Raw genomic sequence first — 21,162 nt, forward strand, 5'->3', positions numbered from 1 at the left:
AATTTTTAAATTTTCGTTTTAATTCGCGAACGGAACCTTTTCAGTTGGTATCTGTTTCACAGTCTTTTTTTTCTCTTAGTGTACATGAACGCATAATAAAAAGAGTTTCAATCGCTTTTTAACATTCCTACATTTTCCTTGCCGAGCGAGAATCCTTTACGTTCAGCATTGGAAATTAGAGATTGTTAAACTATATGCTTGAAAAGGTTGTAGAGGAGTTTTCTAGACATGGAATTCCATGGCGTTCTATAAATATCGGGAGGTTTAGTCGACAATTGTAGCAGTTCAGTTTCGTAAAATGTGTAAAAATGGAAGTGTAAAGAGTCAGTTGTTCATTTAAGGCAAGCATACTTTTGAGGCAAGCCGCCAATTACCTTGAAATGTAAATATAATTTATGAGTATATTTTTCTGTTTTTAATGGTTCTGATTTTTATTCCCGCCAATTGCGTCCTCATCAGCGTCCAAATATTTATTACTAATAAAGGGATGCAAGGAATTTTATACGTTAAGCAAACCTAACCAGTCATAAAAACCGATTACTGGGAGCAATTCCTCCTCTAGTGTAGCTAACTTAATCAATTTCCAAAAATAATGGTGACTGAATTTTTTTTGCACATTTAATTATTCCTTTCACAATTATTTCTGTTGTGTAAAAAAACACTGACTTCTTTATTATTGAAGTCTTTAGGTCGGTTATATTAGCGAAGTTGTATTTTTCGATTTATTATAGTGGTTGTAATAGAAAAATATCTCAACAAATTTTACACGCTGTATATTTTTCATCTAATTGATTCCATGTTATGAATAGCTTCACCCTCACAACCACTCTAATCAGGGGAAAAATATTACAACGTTGTTAATTTAACAGGCCTTGTAGCTTCAATAATAAAAAAGTCAGGCAATGCTGACTGCAGTTTGTTCAAAATTACAAACATCCATTTGAAGAAAATAGCCTTTTAGTTATAACAAACCCTACAGGTATTATTTCTGTGGAAGAATGTAAATAATAAAAATACAGGGATTTTTTTTATTCACATACAAAGAGATATGAAAAAAAAATGGTTGATGTAGATTGACGAAAACTTGTGAAATGATATAATCAGCTGAGGATTGTACCTCCTCTTACCATATTGATATTCAATTGCAAATAAAACAGTTTTTATATTTCATATGGATCTGTAAATGTCAACATTTCATGATTAAGTGTAACAAATCACAGCTTGTCCATAAAGTGAGGCTGACCATTCTTTTCTCGTCTACGAGTCAATATCTCGCAGCCTGTCTCATTGACTAGCAACGTCTGCTCAAATTGGGCGGAGTACTGTCCATCCACTGTAACAGCGGTCCATTTATCAGGCCACATTTCATCTCGCCACGTTCCCATTGAAATCATTGGTTCAATGGTGAAGCAATGACCAGGTTTCATCACTCCAATAGCTCGGTTTTCTACAAACACAGTGTTCTAAGGCACCGCATATCAATTAGAAATTCCTAACTTACTCGCATAATGAGGTACATTGGGGGCAGTATGAAACAGTCTATGAATACCATGACCGCAATAACTCTTAACTACTGAGTAGCCATGAGTTTGAGCATGTTTCTGGATGACATTTCCAATTTCTCTATATTTTTCACCAGGTTTTACTATTTCTATAGCCTTGGAGAGGCACTCATAGGTAACCTTGACTAGGTCCTTAACTTTGTCACCAACATTACCAACAAAAAATGTTTCATTTAAATCTCCATGGAAACCATTGTGATATACAGTGATGTCAACATTACAAATATCTCCATCTTCAAGAGGTCTAGTGTCTGGTATCCCATGGCAGATAACCTCATTGACTGATGTGCAACATGACTTGGGGAACTCGTAATAGTTCAGTGGTGATGGATAGCAGTCTCTTTCTATACATGCTTCATGTACTATACGATCAATTTCATCTGTAGTTACTCCAACATCACAAACTCTTGCCGCTTCATCTAAGACCTCTCTACCTAATTTGCAGGCTACTTTAACTCCTAAAAATTAAACAGTAGAATAATAACAAAAGAAATTTTAAAATTGTATTTTTTGAGGACATTTTAATTTTAAAAATATATTACTACTACTATTAAATGACCCATAGGAGATGTAACGTTCCACATCATGTCTAATGGCACCCTTAACATGATACTATTACTAGATATACATGTGACTCAAATCAATTTCAGTCCCCATTAAAGTTCAATCAAGTTCTATTTCCAGCCCAATTCAATTGGGGAAAAAATGGGATTGTTCTAGATCATATCTAAAAGTTATTCACTTTTGAAATAGCAAATATTGTGGGTTATGAATTAAAAAATACAGATTTGATTTTATTTCATTGTAGTTTGTATTTCGTCATACCAAAGTTGTTTGTATGGTTGTTACATATTTGAGTCAATGGTTTGAAGGTGAATTGTTGTAGCAGACAGTTGTAACATATGTAATTTCCTTTTTGATTTTTTTTAAATGCAAAATATTGGAAAGCGAGTACAGCTTGGCAATGGCAAAGTAGTGCAGGTGTGACACCATTAGGTTGTTATCAGGAACATGTTATAACATGTTCTGTCCTAAGTGTGTGATTGTGATTCACTCCAAGTGCTCTTTTGCATCTTAAAAATTCATCAAATACATTTTCCATTGCGATAAACGCATTTTTTTATATTTAAATAACCAAAGAAACAAGACTTAATCTAACATTTTGATAGCAATAAAGAAGAATGTGCAAAAATTAAAATTGTCGATTGAAAATAACTTCAAAGAAATTAGATTCTAACCAGTTCTTAACCAATAAAGTGACAAGGATCCAATTTCTTTAGAGGTGGAAAAAGTCCCTAATACTTTTGGATCCATTTTATTCAAAAACTTACGGAGGGACAGAAAACAAAACACAGAATTTAAAACGATTGGAAACCTCACATGAAAACATCTCAGAATTTATATCCAAAACAAGTTTTGAAAATTATTTCGAGCCACATGTGTATTTATGTAAATACCTTCAATTTCTTCATCATCTAACACTTTGATGTGTCCAGATCCTTTTACTGCTTGCTCACTTAGTGGAAAACCCTGTGGATGATCCGCATAATCTGGCCTGTCTATGTTGAGAGGGACCACCCGTTTAGCGCTTTGAGGAAAAGGCCTCAATTTTCCGGTAAAGTTATAATTAGGCCAGGGGTTATATAACCCGGTATCACGAGAATCATTTGCACCTTGTCCTCCTGAAAATGAAAACCGATTCCTCAATCACGAAGATTCTCAAACAACTTTTGCCTAAATCAAACGTATTCTCACATACATACCTAACCCTACTTACTGGCTAATGAGTGGACAATTTTGTGCGACTTCCAATTGTTTTTAAAGCAGTCCTGAGAACAGAAAAACGAACCCGCGATCCCCAATTTAATACATGTAGGACATCGTAAATTCGCATTTTGGGTGCACCCTGGAGATTCACATTTTTGAACGGAAGTCATTTTATTAAACCAAAATCAGTCAAATAGAATTACCACAGAAAACTAAAATGGTAAAACAGAACTCATTTGTTGAATGCGATAAACTCGTCTAAGATGGGCGCATTCAGCGGTGTTAAGAGTTACGGAACAATTTCGAAACGTCAATTGAATGGAGCGTTACATTTAATTGAAGGTGTCGCCAATCCATGCTATCGACTGAATACGCCCTTAAAAGTGTATGTCTGGGACAGGAAGACCTGTAAACGAATTTCGTGGATATTTTAAACATAGAGACATTAAAAAAATTTCTCTAGACCTTAATATTTTGTGGCTGGATTCGTTGCTGTTTTACTGAGATCTCGTATCAATGCTGTTTGATGTAGCTTTAATGTGTTATGTGAAAGTTTTAAGGTTATGGAAATTTCTGTCTAAACTGTGACGACAAAAATTTTGCGGAAATCTGCAATGAGCAAATGCATATTGTAATTTACTGCAACGTTACGTATATAATAGTAGTATTTATCAATGGTTAGAGTCGTTTAACTTACTCCAAAAAACAAATTTTGAAGCAACACTTTCCAATAATAACTAAACATAGTCTGTTACCTATGAACATAAATTTTTGAATACAGTGAATAAGTAATTGTGTAATGTGTAATACATTTTTGTATTCACTAGTGTCAGCAGTAATTGCAGAAACATTAATTTGCCTTTATTTTTATATAAAAATAGACAACCATAATAATGTTATTAATTTCAAATGATTGAACAGAGCACCTATAAATAATCTATAATTCCCCATTAAACTGTGAGCCTCCAATGGAAGAACATTGGTATTATGGGCAGCAATGCCATGTCCCTAATTCTGGTCCTTCACATATAAACTATGTCCATTATCCACCTCCTCAGAACCAATCGGCACATTTCATGCAGTGGCAACAAGCATCACCTCAGCTACCAGTGCCCCCTTATCCTCCTCCTGTAGTAGGTCCTTACACAATTCCTCCTCCAAATTTCCCTCCCTCCTCTAGCACTTACGACTATTCATACCAGCAATCAGTTCAGACATCGTCTTCTCAATATCAGTACTACCAAGGTTCTAGCAACATGGTGCGAGGGCATGATTATAAAAAGGAGCTTGATGACTACAGGGCCGTGAAAAAGGCTAGCATAAGGGATAGTGTAAGTACAATAACTAAAGCTTATATGAAGTTACTGATAAAACTTCTATTAGCCTTCAGGCTACAATCAGAAGAGATCTGGTGAACCTAGTAGCAGCATGAGTGCTTCCTATTCAAAAGGGAATAGAAGCCGGAGCCGAAGCGTGAGTAGAATTCGTAATAGCGCTCAAAGTAGAGACACAAGTAGGTACGTAAACAAAAACAATCCCAGAGAAAGGGAATGTCCAAAAGATAAATACAAAGGTAAAGATACAGCAAGACAAGTGCAAAATGAGCGCGATGAAATACTTAACAGATACAAGCGCAACTATTGCCATACAGAAAAGCAAATATCTCAAAAACTGGAAGAAATTAGCCGCAAACATATAGACTTTTTAGACCAAGAAAAAAATTTTTGGATTAGATCCACACCATCAGAACTATTTTATCAGAAAGATGAAAGTAATTTGAAAATCACCAAGGCCACTGATAAGTTGATTAAGTTGTGCTTAGAGTTTGATGAGCTTCTGGTCTCAAGAGCTCTTAAAGTAAACTCGTTAAAGAGCAAATATGTACCTCCTCCTCGAAAAAACAGATCAAGGGTGTGCAAACATAGGACTGAAGTGTCCACCAGTTCTGATTCAGAGAGCTCAGAAGATAATTTAACAGATGAGGAAAATTTTTCAATGGAGGAATTGCAAAGAAAACAACAGCATCCAGATAGGTTGCATCCAGAAATGTGGTAAGTAATGCTGACCCTTTCATGGAAAGGGATAATAATTTAATTTGCATTAAATGCAAAAATACAGTATCAATAATTTAAAAAAATATGCAGTAGTCTTTAACGCATTGAAAATATTTATTTTTTTAATGTACACTTAATATAAGGTTATCTGGCTATAAGTTCCCATATGCTGAGAAAAGATAATATTCAAAAAATGCGCTATTTGAGTATAAAAAAAATTGAAAATAAAACTTTATTTGACTTATTTGGAAATATAAATTATATTACGTCCTTGTTTTGTAAATAAGACAAGTATGTAATATACTCCTTATGAGGGGAATCTCCCACGATTTAGAAGCAACCAAAAAAGACCGTGAAAAACCCTAATTTGTACTCCTTCCGCAAAAGATTTTTTGGACAATGGTCTGTTGGCTAGAACTTACATAACATAATGTGACTTTTAGTTAGTGGCAACAACCTGCAAGTGTTGTGTTTTTTAACAAATATATTTTATTATGATTTATGGGTGTTTTTTGTAACACGTGGTATTGAGTCTTTGTTAACATGAATTATTTTTAAATGTCCAGTTTATTGTATATTTGAGTGACACAGAACGTTATTATTTTCATCCGGTAATCAAAGTTAGTAAAAAATAGGAATAAATATTAACATGAATGCATCATTTGAGAGTTTGCAGAAGTTCTGGGTTGCCTTCATCCGTTCTGGACTGCAGTGTAGTACGGTAGGCTGTAAATCAAATTATTTGAGAAGCAAATATTTTTGGGCCTTTCGACAGTCTAGAGAAGAGATTATGGTTAAGATGTTTTTATGTTCAGCTTTAAAGCCAGATTTTCTTTAATTTTGGTTGTCCCACTCTGGTCCCCTCATCATGCTTCCATCCTTTCCTTTCCATGCTAGACAGTAAACCTATTGTTTTCCAAGCTTACAAAGATCTTGAAGTTTTCGTCAGGATAATTTGGAAATATGTTTAGCATCCATTATCGACTGTACTATTCGCAGGTTTTTTAATTTCTTACAATTGAATTTAATAGAGAAGCTTCATTTGGTTCCTTGAATTCTTTCACCAAATTTTAGAACCAATTTAATACTTTCAATGTCCAAATATAAGTTTGGGAGGAATCCTCCTATTGTCTTACCATATATTAAGGCTTTAAAAACAGATTCACTGTAGTTTTTCTAGCCTTAGCAATGGGTTAGAGGATCCAGATTTTGCCTAGCATTGGAGTTAGCAATATTACTTAAAATGATTGTTGAATTATTAGAGAGGTTCCTAATAGAATTAAAAAAGATAGGCTTCATATAACTTTGATTTGACCCTTTTCTAATTTAGACGGGGATACTTGTACTGGTAGGGCGCTTCTTTTTTATTTGAATAGGACGAGTTTTAAGAAGATCATCGACTCACTGTCTGTTTATTATTAATAAAACGCCATTTTATGGCACATCTTCTCCAGCCAGCTGCTAGAAAAGGTACTTGTTTCGATACTTTTCGTTCATTTCGTTTTAAATCGTGAGATTCGACTGATGAGGAGAATACTACGTACTTGTGTTATTCACTTCAACAAGGATTAATATAATCAAGATCAAACTTCACTTCACTTCACAACCCATATAATGTTATCTATATTGTCTCGATCATATCTTTTAAAATGTAAAAAAGACACTTTTTAAACCACTCGTAGGTATAACGATCCAGGAGAAATGAACGATGGTCCATTATGTCGGTGCTCCTTTAAGTCGAAGAAATCGGGTATAAGACATGGGATTTATCCTGGCGAAAAAAATATTTCCAAGTGCAACCCTCATAGCAATAACGCCGACCGACTTTATCATTACAGGATCATAATATCGCCTCCGACAAATTTCCTTATTAAGGCTCCCACCATAATACAACATGACGAACACGAGTTTATATTTGAAGGATTTTCAATATTCTCACATGCGCCGCTTGTTCAATTACCCCACTGCAAAGTAATCAGATTCAACATAGAGTACACCATCATGTATTTAGAAGAAAAAATCCCAGATAACTTTACTGTCTGCGAATTAGATATGTTTACAGAGTATTTATTCCGTGAAGTGTTGGAGTTGATCGATTTAGATTTAACCACCCCTAAAGATAGCGAATACTGTTCTCAGTTCCACTACATGCCCAGATTCGTTAGAGAACTCAACGAAAACGGCAAGGAAATTCTTTGCATGGAGGTGGTGCTCCAATATTTGTTAAACTGTTCAGTACCATTGATACAAAAAAATGATCTAAAAACCATGGTCAAGATGTCCCAGTATGAGTGGCAACATTTTGCTGACGAAATCAAGGGAATGGTGGTTACTTACCCGGGCAAGAAGCCCAGTTCAGTACGTGTGGACCAACTAGATAGAAATATCGATCTTCAAAAGGAGGGAGACTACAAGTTCCCGGAAATCGTCCATTTCGGTATTCGACCACCTCAGTTAAGCTACGCTGGCAATCCAGAATATCAAAAAGCGTGGAGGGAATATGTAAAGTATCGACATCTTATAGCGAATATGTCCAAGCCGACTTTCGAAGACAAACGCAAACTAGAAGCAAAAGAGGGCAAGCTTCAAGAGATACGCACCCAGGGCAAGATGAAACGGGATGTCACCATAGCTGTTTCCGCGGAAGGTTTTTACAGGACCGGGATTATGTGCGATATTGTGCAGCACGCTATGCTCATTCCTGTTCTCATATGTCACTTGAGATTTCATAATGCTCTCAATGTATTGGAAGAGTCGATAGAATACAAGTTTAAAAATCGTGGATTGTTACAAATTGCTTTAACGCACCCATCATACAGACAAAATTTCGGTACAAACCCAGATCACGCAAGAAATAGCTTGACCAACTGTGGTATTAGACAGCCAGAGTATGGAGATAGGAGAATTCATTATATGAATACTAGAAAAAGAGGTAAAATATATACACTTTAGTCTCAAGTCTTATTTCTGTATTTTTATTCTAGGTATAAATACTCTTATAAACATAATGTCAAGATTCGGCCGACAGCAAGAGACCGAATCCAACATAACGCACAACGAACGCCTCGAGTTCTTGGGAGATGCAGTTGTCGAATTTTTGTCTTCTATTCACCTATTTTTTTCATTTCCTGACCTCGAGGAAGGTGGGTTGGCTACATATAGGGCCGCTATTGTTCAAAATCAGCATTTAGCTCTGTTAGCTAAAATACTGAATCTAGATCAATTCATGCTCTACGCTCATGGATCTGATTTGTGTCACGATCTCGAGTTAAAACACGCCATGGCGAACTGCTTCGAGGCCCTTATGGGTGCCCTCTTTTTGGATGGCGGCATCGACGTGGCGGATAAAGTGTTTTCTAACACTTTGTACCAAGACGAGCCCGAACTACTAAAAGTATGGAAAGGGTTGCCGCTACACCCGTTGCAAGAACAGGAGCCTCACGGCGACCGACATTGGATTGAAAAATTCGAAATTCTTCAAAAATTAACTGGCTTTGAAAAAGCCATCAACGTAGAGTTTAATCACATCCGCTTGCTAGCTAGAGCTTTTACCGATCGCAGCGTGGGTTACACGAACCTTACGATGGGCTCGAATCAAAGATTAGAATTTCTAGGAGACACTGTACTTCAGTTAATCGCATCCGAGTACTTGTACAAGTATTTTCCCGAACACCATGAAGGTCATTTGTCAGTAAGTATTTAGGTGTAAACTAGGAAGTGATTTGAATCAGTGTCGGTATTTGTTTAGTTTGTAAAGCGTGTTTTGTGTATACATACAATCAAGTTCAAATATCATTTAGATATTTGTGCGTTTCAGTTGTTGAGGAGTTCTCTGGTAAACAACAGAACACAGGCTGTTGTGTGCGACGACTTGGGCATGGCCCAATATGCCATCTATAACAACCCAAAGCCAGAATTAAAAACTAAAGACAGGGCCGATCTATTGGAAGCTTTTATCGGCGCTCTTTACGTGGACAAGGGAATGGAATATTGCGAGGTGTTTTGCCAAGTGACTCTGTTCCCGAGGTTGCAAGACTTCATAATGAACCAAGATTGGAATGATCCCAAGTCTAAATTGCAGCAGTGTTGCCTTACTCTACGAACCATGGACGGGGGTGAACCAGATATTCCCGTTTATAAGTAATTGTTGTCTTATTTTAGTGCGCAGTCTTATAATGAACAATGCTTTCTTCAATTTTAGGGTTATAGAATGCAAAGGTCCCACTAACACTCGGGTCTACACGGTTGCCGTATATTTCAGGGGTAGGAGATTGGCAAGCGCGATGGGTCACAGTATCCAGCAAGCGGAAATGAACGCGGCGAAGAAGGCTTTGGAAATATCACACCGTAAGTGACAGCGCAAAGTTTGAATAATTGGCAGATACTGCGTTAATGTCATTTTGTTTTAGACTTGTTCCCCCAACTAGACCACCAAAAGCGGGTGATCGCCAAGAGTATGAAAAAGCAGAAAAAAGGGGGGCGATCAAAATCTCGAAGCTTCGACAGCCTAAGAAGGAAATCTCCAGAGAGCTACTCGCGGAATCGGTTTAAAAGTCGTTCGAGATCTCGAAGTACCTCGAGGTCAAAAAGAAGTAGAAGCCGTGGGGATAGGTTAGATTCGAATCAACACTCGTCCACGCCAAAGAAGAAAACGTCGAGATCGAGAAGTATTAGTAGTAGCAGCAGCAGCAGCAGCGGTAAAGGAAGCAAAAAGTAACCGATTTACAGTAAGCAGTGAAGTTTATGTTCAGTAAAAATAAGTCAGTAGTGAAAAAAGACATTTTCAGTCTTTACTGAGCCTATAAACCAAATTAATGGAAAATATATACGATTTGTCACATTTATTTAGTTTTGTCAAACAAATCAAAGGCAAATCAAAATAGATCTTCTGCTAGTTTTTTTATGACTTTCATGACATTAAACGACTACAAATGATATATACGTTTTCATTAAGCATTTAATTTGTTTAACGCAAGGGGATGACGCGTCGTTCACTTTATTTATGAGCATTAACCCAAAATGGACAGTTACGACAATACCTAAAGATCTTTTACTAGTACTCCTCGCACAATACTCGAAAACATTCACTTAGTAGTATCGGGATAAAAAGGGTAATGCCAATATCCAAGATTGCTCAGCGAGAATACTCAAGAACAGCGTTCACCCAATCCACACCGGGATGGCTGTGGTTGTGCCTATTGCGTTTCAGAATACACTTGACACAACTTTAATACTTTCGCTAGGGGCTATTTAAAGGTAATGCAAAATCATAAAAAATTGCTGTAAATAATTATTAGATATAATTTCGTTTGACGTTACTAACATATCAAGTGGGTGATTAGAGTCGTCAAGTAAACTTCGTCGGTGATTTACCGCAGAATGAGTCGCTTGCCGTAGGGAACCCCGGATGTTTTAAAAGTCGCTAAACAACACTGTTGTCCGCACCTAACCGGTCCAATTCAACTTTTGTAGTGTTTCACACATCATTCAGTTGGTGTTAATTTGAATGAGTGTCTATCAGTTGATTTAATAAATATATTTATAGATATAATTGGTGAGTATTTGATTTTATTTCTATTTATTTTAATTTTAGAAACATTTAACTTTTCAGAAAATTGGAAAAAATGTGGCTAATGTTTTATATAAATTTAAATAAATATGTTTTTTTTAGTATACCTTTACTCTGTCATATTGAATTCATTATATCACATATGTTATCATATTTTTATTTAGTTTAAAAAAATTCGTCAATATTTGGAGGAATATTTAAAGTTTGGTTTCATACCCGCTGTTCACGGATGAGCACATACCTTTTTGTCTTTTATGCGAGCAATTCTTGACCAACGAATTAATGAAACGAGGACGTCTTGAGGCGCATTTGAAGGCTTAACATACTGCTCATATTAATTCAGATTTGAGTTACTTTAAAAGTGTAAAGAAAAATTTTGAAAAAAGAACAACCTTACCGGTCTCTATTTACTGCTCGTAATTCAACCAATAATCGTCATACTGAGGCCAGCTATAAAATTTATTAATTGCCAAAACTGGAAAAAAGAGGGAATTTGATAAAACAATATCATCATTTCTTAAAACGGTTCTGGAAAGACAAAGATTTAGAAGCTATGCCACTCACTAAGAATACTGTTAGCAGAAAAATAGACGGAACAATCGAAGATATTGAAAGACAACCTGTTGAAAAGCTGAAAACAAAAAAATTCTTAGCACAAATGGATGAATCAACTTTGACAGGCAGTGAGGCGATATTGATAACTATATATTGAGGAAGGACATTTTGGTGAAGAAATGTTGTTATAAGGCACGACTACCTCGAAAGATATAAATAATAAATTAAAAAACTACTTAGATATCAATGATATATCAATGAAAAATCTTGTGTTGCAGATGGCGCTCCTAATATGATGGGCTAGAAAATGTCTGTCTGCTTCAAATTGATGAAAGCTGGGAATTCAGAAATGATTCTTGTGCATTCTTATTCATAGGGAAAAATTGGTAGCCAAAAATATCTCTCCCGTTCTAAATGAAGTACTACATGCAGTAATAAAAGTGTGTTAATGCCATTAAAGCTAGTCTTTTCAAGTTATTTTGTGAAGAGAAAAATTAAAACCTGTGAGACTTTTACTTCATACGGAAGTAAGAGGGCTATCTAAAGGAAACTGGTTGAATGAAAAGATTTATGGAACTATTTGATACTGTCAGTAGTGTCGATATTCATTTGATTGTAAATCATTGACTTTCTGATTTAAAACAAATTGATTTCCCAACATGGATGATGCGGCTAATATTAGTGGATTTTTCTGATATATCAAATATAGTGTCAAGAAGAACTCCCAAAATTGCAAAATTATGAGACAGTAAGAATTTTATTTAATAAAAATATAAAAAATGGCTTTGTGAAGAAACCTTAAATACCCCAATGCATCCAAAAATGCAAGACAATTTTTACTACCCTTTCCATGGTCATATTTAGCCAAGTGTGGATTTAGTGCTGTAAATGATTTACTAATAAAAAAAAGAAATCCCCTGGATGTAACACAACGTGGAGACTTGAGATTAAAGCTAACTAAGTTGGAACCTAATATAAAATATCTGTGCAGCAAGCTTAAAGCGCAAGGATCTCACTAAATTAATATAGAAAATCTGTATTAAAATTGTTTTAAATTTGAATTTTACTTTTTTATTATGTTTTAAAAAATTATTTACTGTTTTTTTTTAATGCAATTTCATAGTGACATCTTCCTAAAACCTATGTTTCTTAAGTGAACAAATCAATTTTTTAATGTTAAAAATTATATATAGGGGGCATACAAATTTTAGAAATGTTACGCTGGGGCCATGGCACAAAAAAGGTTGGGAAACACTGTTCTATTGTCAAAAGAGTGGAGAAAGTGATTTTCGATTCATAATCTTTATAGTTAAATTGGCTTTATGTTTCTAAGCATCATCACCTGGAAAATTAGATACGCCCAACAAGCAGTTATCATTGAAAGGCCAGCTTCCGATATGTTAGTCTACAGTGTTTGAGACAAATGAATATATTTTTGTTTTTATTTGAAAAAGAAATTACACATTGTGCTATGCAACAGTAAATAAAATGCCGTTAATATATTAAAACATTCTCCAATACTAATTCTATAATTTTCTTGAAAAATCACAATTTTCGCCTTGCCGAGGCGCAACACTAAAACGACTGATGTTAAAAAATGCTCCTACACGAAACTTCAGCGCGCAGCAAAGTCGGCAAACGCTAAAATAAATACTAATTTCAAATCGTTAATTTCAATCACAATTTTTTATATTCTTTGAAATCTAAATTGCTTTAGGTTGAGCAAATAAAAACCTCAACAACCTCAATTAAGCTCGATCGCCTGACTTGGACGAATTTTTTTCGTCGCTGTCGTCGTCGCTAAAATCTTCATCGTGAGTATGAGTGACAGTTTGAGGTGTTTCGGGCCTCACATGCGGCACTTGACTCTGGGCTCTCTCCAACACCGCCTTGGAAAAAGAAAATCGGTAATCAAATGACTAAATAGATTTTTATTTTTGGTACCCTTGGATTTTTTCGTTCCTCAACATCGTTGGAATACTCTGACACAAAGTGCTGCTCATGCGCTACAGTCGATTCGTGCGGCAGCAACATGGCGGGTGCCCGAAACATGTACGAAAACGGGTAATACAATAAATTGAGATGAGTAGCCGCATATAAATCGGCGTATCTTACAACCTAAAAGAAAAAAGTTCCCGATATGTCTCTGGTCAAAAAAAAAAAAAATGGTCGCGAAAAACATGCGGAAACTTTAATTTTAACAAACAGTTTTTAGGGTTTTCAATTAAATTGGATTGAATTAAACTGAAACTAAATACGATCCTTGCTCTTTGCGCTAAGCATTTAAAGTATTCCGCAGCAGGAATGAGGCACGACATAATAAAGCACAATAATGTAGATATCCTATCCTAATGAATTTTGTAAGTAAAAGCGTTTCTTTTTTAAGAGAGCAAGAAGAAAGCAAGTCTTGAGTTTTAATTTAGTATTCAATAAAAAAAGAATCTATTTAAAAATAATGACAGAAATTAAAGTAATATTATTAATCGAATTGAAAGTATGAAATTTACCTGAGAAGAAAAAAAGGTTTGCCTAGATCCCGACCTGAATAAACTGCCCATCATACCATATGACATGTCCATTTTATGGGTCACATCTCTGATAGCCGCTCTCAATTTTGAAATGTCCGGTTTCTCTTTTGTGCTGCTGTCCAGATTCCTTTAAAAAAAATAGAACATGGAAAAAATATGTTGTCGATAGTATACACAAGCGCACCCCACTTACTTGTACATCTCGCCCAATTTAACGTCCAGACCCTGCAACTCATTGAACAACTGCCACCTATCGGTCCACACATGCAGCTCTCTGACTAGCTCCGGTACGATCAGAAACGTTCTCCACCCTCGAATCTTTTTACTCTTTAATATATCGCCGAAAATATGATCCCCTACGTACAGCACATCCTTCCCTTTGGCTCCTATGAATTTGGTGAACACATCGCATGAGCCTCCCGAATAAACGTGTTCTTTTTGGAGTGGGCCCGTATGAACACCGACCCTCAGTCCGCCTGTGTTAGTGTCAACCTGCCTCAAAATCGTTCCTTCGCCGAAGAACAGAGGTTTCCTCGCATCTACCACTACTATATCGAAATAAGTCTTCCAGTTTCTGTGGGGTTCGTCGGGCTGGAAAGTTCGTTGACGGTCAATGTAGCGCGGAGGGATCAGATCAAGAATGGGTTTTAATTCCGTGGTAACGGCCAAAATTTCCCAGTTTGACATAAAACGGAATTCCAATATCACGATGAAACTTTGCCTTTTAAACATGTATCTTAGTAGGCCGTGGAAAAAAAAGAGTCAAATATTTTTTATTCATTTTGAACAAACGACACCAAGAAATTGCCATAAAAGTTCTCTTCTTCGATATAGAATGAAGGGGCATAACGTTTTTTCAACAAAAGAAATGGTTCTGTCAAGCACCTTTATATATATATATATATATATATATATATATATATATATATATATATATATATATATATATATATATATATATATATATATATATATATATATATGATATATTGGTGATCTGACCGTCACATTGGGACAATGTGGAATTAAAAAACGGATTCTGTCTTGTAGTGACTTGACAGTCTATAGAATTACTAAGAAGTTTATACAATCTAGCCACAGATGAACAAATCCTTCTGAGAAACATTTGGAGTAACTAAAGTTGATGAAACCCTCTTGGAGGCTAATATTCATATGTGTGCTTTTCATAGATAGGTGAGTACATTGTAGATGAACAGATTGCCAATTTCTAACAGTAATTACGATGTCCCCAGATTTCTAAATGTATCATCATACCCTCACAAGGGTATAGTTGAACAATATGGGACCATTATTTTGGTAAAAATACCATGAGCAAAGCGGTTTGCAATATATTGTTTGGTAATGTCCAATAACTGTTTAAGGTTAACCTACTGGATAAATAGCTGATCAAAATAGAAAGTAATGTTTCTTTTACCCTTCTTCCTACCGTTGCTATATTCCAGTGATCATTCCAATCAAAGACATATTAGAAACACCCGACAAGCCTTAAACATTTGCGGGCAGTTATTGAAAATGGTTTTGCATTGTTTAGTGTGACGAATAACCAGTTAAGATCATTCTAACTTCAGTTTCAGTAGGTAAATCACATTTTTAGTGACTAATAGACTGAAAGCTTTGACATTTCCACGTACAATGTGATTGAACCAATTCATGGAAAATCCACGCCATCGCCACGTGTTGGCTGCCAGTTTAACTGTCGTGCCTCCTTTAGGCATAAGATATTTAGTGCCCATAGATCGATCATACTCCCCACATACCACAACATATAGCGTATTTTTCAGGAAACTAAATGAATTTTTTCAAAGCGATTGAATATTTTGTTGAACGCTAATAAAAACATTTTTTTTAATTCAAGCCTAGGAAATTTGGCGCTCACCTCGTACATACCTTTGCCCCATGCGGAAAATCGAAAAGGTATGTCATAATTTTATCGGTGAAGTTGTAATCGCTGTTAGTGAGCAGAAACGTCTTAGCACCGCTTTCGCGCAGGCGCGTCAAGAACATCGGCAGGCGATCATCTTTTTTCACATACTTTTGCGGATTCTCAATGGTGCACTGCTTCAGATCTCCACCTATGTGCACATAGTCGACTGCATTTCGGACATCCTGAAATGCGATTTGGCGGTTTATATTACATGTTCGCAGGTAAACCGTGAAGTTTACCTGAAATATCGACTGGTAAGACATGAGGAGCTCCCCACATTTCACACCGGTGTCGGTTTTTGAATATTCAGGCGAATTCGTAAAGAAATCGATGAGGCAAGCCAACAGATAAGTTTCCGGCAAGTTGAACAATGTGTTAAGAACGTATACCCTAGACTCGTCGAGCGTTATGAACTTGTTCGGATATAATTCGTAAATTCGTGAGCTAAAAGGAGGCATAGAATTTATACTCGCGCTGTTCTAGTGATATAATTAGAGAGAGAATGCTTACTGTTTGAGAAATTCGAATCCGTGAACGGCTACTAGAATATTCCCGTAGGCATCTACTTTTAGAAGATTGCCATAGAGTGTATCGAACCATAAACCTCTGAAATTCAGTATTGGACAGATTAACTACCGCTCGAGTCGTTTTATAAATTTCCCTACCTGACCGGAAAAGATGGGTCATATTCAAATTCTAAAATTTCTTGAGGGTAGCCGATCGATACCATGCGTTTCTTTACTAAATCGAAGCCAAGCTTTTCGTAATGGGGAGATTTGTATTCTACAGGGAAAAAACGCATATTTTACATGTCATGTCACTTGCAATAATGCCGAATTACCTGCGAGGGTATAATCCATATCGAAACCATAGAACTTGATATTTTCCAAGTGAAGGCTCCGGTTGACGAATATTCTGCAAACGCAAAAGATACCGCATGATTCTTTACAAGTACATCGCGACCTGTACTATAACATTGGCAGTGTCCCCAGAAAAATATGACTAAGTATCCCATGATTATTATAAATTAAGCACTTCCACCTTACCGCTCACTAAAGTATGTATACAATGATTTGAGTAGGGGAAATATTTTAAAATTTGCTTGCGACAGGATCTAACGAATGTTCCGATAGGAAACGTTAACAAATTAGTGACAATTTAAATTTTAATAAACGATGATCTTTTATCATTTTGGCTTTAATATTAATCAATAATTACCATTAGATTTTATTAACAAAATTACCTTTCAGCAAAAGACCGTTTTTCATCAAAATGTTTAGAGGTTGAAAGAATGCAATACATATACCTACATATATTTTTATATGACAACTCAACATTCTCAAATTTGTTATAAATATGTTATTATTTTTTAATTAATCGCAATTAAGTCAAAGTGTGCCTTAACGAATAGGCGAAAAATTAACAGTAGTTGAATATATAATTAGAATAACAATATTTTGTGTGACAATCACATTATCAAAACTAAAATTTTTTGAAATGGAAATGTCGCCATCAAGTTCAGCACAATGGTAAATTTATGTTTTTTGTTTGCTGGTTGACTCTCGCTTTTGGAAATGGTAAGGGAACAGTTTGGCTTTAACTTCTTTCAAAAAAATTAAATTAGCACCAAAATTATTTCTAGATAAATAGATAGGTAGATTATTAAGCCTTCTTGTAGAATGTGGAAAATTTGGTGAATAAATATATTCAAATACTGCAGCTTACTTTTGCATTAAGTAAAACAATAATATAGATCTTACAAATGTACGTGTTAAGTTTGTTATTTCAGTTGGGCGTCTTTTTTTCCTGTGTCTCAATAATTGTCATTAAACTATCATAAGACAGTTTTACACAAAATTTTGGCCGTCCGCGTGCTATAATGCAATGTTTTTCAGTGAAAAATGAGTAGCTGATAATGCACGACGCTATTCTTGAGTAGTTATAGATAAAAAATTTTAAAGTCCTATTTGTGAAAGTATTAAAAACATCCCAGTTTCTTGAACCCAACTAGAGCCCTTGATCTAATGATGATCTTTCACTGCGATATGCAAATTTTCATTAATTTGTGTCTTCGTCTCTTACCGTTTCCGAGATCCCAATGCGGTGGGAGTCCAATTTGAAACACCCTGTACAGTGGGCGTTTCCACGAAGACAGTTATGTGAGTTAATTTATGTGCATAACACCGTTAATTATGGCAACAACCAAATTTCAAAATTGGGCCATCTGTAGCCGGTGCGATGTAGCGATTTAACTATTTAAATTAACGCATTAACATATATTTGTAAATGAATTTGGCGCCCACAGCGTTGGCACACCTGTCAAAAATTATACAGGAGCATTTCATGATATATCTTACTTGATCAATAACGTAATAAACGTGGATATTATAAATGAAAATTGGGTTCATTATTATATAATTATTAATTATTTTCATTCCTTAAATATGAAAAAAAAATTGTATGTTAATCATTTCCTGTATTAAATATTTGTCTTTAATGCCATCGCTTAAGTACAGGGTGAATCATATTATTTCCAGATCTAAAAGATCTATCTGGCTATATCAAGTCGTAACGTTTCTTAAATTTTGATGCAGATTCAGCTTCTACATAAAATTCTAAACAACTTTTGTTAATATCTGGGAATTTTTGAAAACAGTGATGTGCATAATGCCTATGCATCTGGATCGCAATTGTAGAAAACAGTCGATATAATAAGAAACTACAATTTATCAGTACGCCCTGCACACACAAAATAAATATATTTTTCTATAACTTAGGATTCTCAATTTCATTTTAAAATACGAGTGTGAAAGCAGACACATTTTTTGTTAAATTTTTGCAAAAACAGTCCGTTTTATTTTATACCCTTAGCCTTGCATCCTTATAACGTAGGAAAAAAGACATTACATTTTTTTTCCGTAGGGTATGAAAATTCAGTTATTTTGTGTAGATCCTGATTATGTATTATTTCATTAATATGCATATCCGTGGGCAATATGTTCAATTTGAAATTTCAATGTTGCCATTGGGTTCGGATGAATTGACATCGCTGGATTTGAAGCAGGTTTTGCCCTTTTTAAATATTCCAGAACCTGGTTAAATAGCGTCCAAAATGGATTTCAAAAAATAAAATAAAATAAATGGATCGCCCTCTTTTGTTTCGCGGGCATCCACTTGATCAATGCGATTAAACTTTTATTCATCCATAATAAGTATTAAGTCGATAAATCCTACTGAGAAAGATAACGGATACAAAATTTCAACAAAAAGTAATATATTTTACTGCTTGGGTATATTTTAACTACGTTCCCGTTTAAGTTATTTATCATTTTTAATTAGAGGGGTACATTAAGTAAACGACAACAAGATAATACAATCGCCGCGGTACAAAACTCACTCGTTTAGGGGCACATCCCTAGCATCGAAGCCATTAAGATTGTTACTAAAACGCATCCTCAAATTTTATCCGTCGCCACTTAACCTTCAAATTCCTAATGTAAACGCAAACTTTAGTACGCCAAATGCCTAACACTGTATGTATGTCTGTGTGCTACCAGTTCGTTTTTATACACCTTACACACGCACCGTGCACACGCCTATGAATGTCGAGTTATGAATGGGTACCGATCCGTGGCCGCGGTGTGGGTACTTCTACCAAATCCTGCCGCGAGAATAGTTATCTACTTAAGGATTTAAAGGCATTTTAGCAACATATAATACATTGCGAGCACCGAAATTATTAGCAAATGTATCAAACTCGACGTCACTGCCATACGTGACAAGAACGGCACAAACTAATGGCATGCCAATATTTCGCAAAACCTTCATGTAATTTTGGATTTATCACTACGCGATACGTGTATGTTGTATGGATTTATTTCGTCAAAATATAGTTTTGGAATTTACCGTAGCAAATTTCAAAATGCGCGTATGAATACATTTATACATCGGATGACCAATGTTTTCTAATATTAGAAAATTAATTTGCTTGTATAAATTTGAGCCATGTAAAAATATTTTCGTAAAGCGTGCCCCGTGTCGTATACACCGAAAACTGCAAAAATTAATTTAATGCGATTTTGGGATGGACTCCTATTTCAACACTTTACCTAAACAAAAAAAACATACTTTGCGAATCTGATGTTTTATGGCCTTGTAAAATAAAATTTTATCAAAAATATATCTCTGGTTTATTAAAAGGGTTTACAAGGGTTTGAACTCTGTGAATTGAAGCAAATCAAAAATAATTTTACCTATGCGTCGCACTTTCGCGTTTTCGAGAAGCTGGATCTCCACTAGAAAAATACTCCATATCAGCCATGCTGTAGGCTCGACCACGCATTTCCTCAAGGGGATTTAAAAACTCGGAAAAACCATTATACTGTACACTTTCCGTCATTTTAAAGATTGTAATGATTTTAGTAAAAGGAATGTTTTGACACTGATTACAATTTTGTTACGCACAGGATTGTGATGCAAGATAATGACCTCTTTGATAAACAACACTAAGGTCAGTATCCCATCAAGATTGTGCAATTTGGCAGAATAGTTGTTATCTCCCGGATTTGCCAATAAATAAGGATTAAGACTGTGGAAGTAATCTAATATAAATACAGCAAATATCACTGCCATAACGCTGACGTCAAAATTTTAAAACAAATCTGTCATAATCATCAAAATATAGAATATGGTAACACAAAAAATACAATTAAACAGTTGCATTTTCCGAACTGGAGATAATAAGCACATATCAATCTAGTACTTGATATACCAAAACAATACATTTTATCAATCTTATGAAAATAAACAGTACCTTTGAGTTGCATGCCTGTAATATTTCTTTCGTCCCAGAGCAGCGTCTTCTTTGTCTGCCATAACTGAAGGCAATAATCTTAACAAACAACTAACTGTTACGCCGAAAGTCTTTGCCGCTACCCCGCTTAATCTGGCAATAGTAAAAATACTGAAGCGAGGCTGTGAAACTCGATACCTTATTTTTATCTGTTGATAAGAAATTTTTCGTTGGATGCGACGAACTAGCTGCAATCTGTTAACATGGCCTTAAGAATTTGTCAAAAATCGACCGAAATACTTTTTAAATATATCACTAATATATCAAGTAAAAAAATTAAACACATATAGACATAACTTTTATTTATATTGTTTTCACTTTTTGACATCA

At 35.3% G+C, this 21,162-nt stretch overlaps 3 protein-coding genes across 6 annotated transcripts; 1 reads left to right on the forward strand and 2 right to left on the reverse strand.

The window, feature by feature from the left end:
• Window positions 1–1,000: 1,000 nt before the first annotated feature.
• On the reverse strand, window positions 1,001–3,892 carry LOC132701375 (methionine aminopeptidase 1). The gene is made up of 5 exons (XM_060669231.1): window positions 3,795–3,892; window positions 3,340–3,541; window positions 3,020–3,244; window positions 1,502–2,020; window positions 1,001–1,447 (listed from the first exon to the last, which is right to left on the reverse strand). Exons 2-5 carry the CDS (start codon window positions 3,497–3,499, stop codon window positions 1,215–1,217), a joined length of 1,137 nt encoding a protein of 378 aa, XP_060525214.1. The 5' UTR covers window positions 3,500–3,541; window positions 3,795–3,892; the 3' UTR covers window positions 1,001–1,214.
• A 405-nt stretch (window positions 3,893–4,297) lies between these two features.
• LOC132701373 (ribonuclease 3) lies at window positions 4,298–11,361 on the forward strand. Its single transcript, XM_060669220.1, has 7 exons — window positions 4,298–4,660; window positions 4,713–5,380; window positions 7,066–8,315; window positions 8,368–9,074; window positions 9,201–9,523; window positions 9,585–9,730; window positions 9,793–11,361. The coding sequence occupies exons 1-7, from the start codon at window positions 4,298–4,300 to the stop codon at window positions 10,098–10,100; spliced, it is 3,765 nt and encodes a 1,254-aa protein (XP_060525203.1). The 3' UTR covers window positions 10,101–11,361.
• A 1,528-nt stretch (window positions 11,362–12,889) lies between these two features.
• On the reverse strand, window positions 12,890–21,147 carry LOC132700523 (cytosolic purine 5'-nucleotidase). Of its 4 annotated transcripts, XM_060667895.1 has the most exons (11): window positions 20,234–20,481; window positions 16,822–16,895; window positions 16,646–16,763; window positions 16,491–16,586; window positions 16,220–16,424; window positions 15,944–16,162; window positions 14,229–14,626; window positions 14,015–14,162; window positions 13,452–13,625; window positions 13,251–13,396; window positions 12,890–13,148 (listed from the first exon to the last, which is right to left on the reverse strand). In XM_060667895.1, the coding sequence occupies exons 1-10, from the start codon at window positions 20,377–20,379 to the stop codon at window positions 13,256–13,258; spliced, it is 1,719 nt and encodes a 572-aa protein (XP_060523878.1). In that variant the 5' UTR covers window positions 20,380–20,481; the 3' UTR covers window positions 12,890–13,148; window positions 13,251–13,255. The 4 variants fall into 4 exon arrangements, with proteins under 4 accessions (XP_060523878.1, XP_060523877.1, XP_060523880.1 ...); XM_060667894.1 differs by having other exon boundaries at window positions 12,891–13,396; window positions 20,234–20,479; XM_060667897.1 differs by lacking the exon at window positions 20,234–20,481 and adding an exon at window positions 19,378–19,772 and having other exon boundaries at window positions 12,893–13,396.
• Between the last annotated feature and the right edge of the window lie 15 nt (window positions 21,148–21,162).

The sequence above is a fragment of the Cylas formicarius genome, unplaced genomic scaffold (assembly GCF_029955315.1).
Source record: "Cylas formicarius isolate icCylForm1 unplaced genomic scaffold, icCylForm1.1 PGA_scaffold_4__25_contigs__length_36172078, whole genome shotgun sequence".
In the NCBI taxonomy this organism is placed as follows: domain Eukaryota; kingdom Metazoa; phylum Arthropoda; class Insecta; order Coleoptera; family Brentidae; genus Cylas; species Cylas formicarius.

Bases quoted from the DNA above. Each gene is read 5' to 3' on its own strand.
- LOC132701375 (XM_060669231.1), bottom strand. From the start codon at position 3,499: ATGACTTCCGTTCAAAAATGTGAATCTCCAGGGTGCACCCAAAATGCG. The intron at 3,245-3,339 runs GTAAGTAGGGTT...TTTCATTTTCAG, and splicing joins AATTGTCCACTCATTAGCCA to GAGGACAAGGTGCAAATGAT. The intron at 2,021-3,019 runs GTATTTACATAA...TTTAATTTTTAG, and splicing joins AGATGATGAAGAAATTGAAG to GAGTTAAAGTAGCCTGCAAA.
- LOC132701373 (XM_060669220.1), top strand. From the start codon at position 4,298: ATGGAAGAACATTGGTATTATGGGCAGCAATGCCATGTCCCTAATTCT. The intron at 5,381-7,065 runs GTAAGTAATGCT...AACCACTCGTAG, and splicing joins AGGTTGCATCCAGAAATGTG to GTATAACGATCCAGGAGAAA. The intron at 8,316-8,367 runs GTAAAATATATA...TTTTTATTCTAG, and splicing joins TATGAATACTAGAAAAAGAG to GTATAAATACTCTTATAAAC.
- LOC132700523 (XM_060667895.1), bottom strand. From the start codon at position 20,379: ATGACGGAAAGTGTACAGTATAATGGTTTTTCCGAGTTTTTAAATCCC. The intron at 16,764-16,821 runs GTAATTCGGCAT...TTTTCCCTGTAG, and splicing joins TATGGATTATACCCTCGCAG to AATACAAATCTCCCCATTAC. The intron at 14,627-15,943 runs GTATGTACGAGG...CGAACTTTCCAG, and splicing joins ATTTTCCGCATGGGGCAAAG to CCCGACGAACCCCACAGAAA.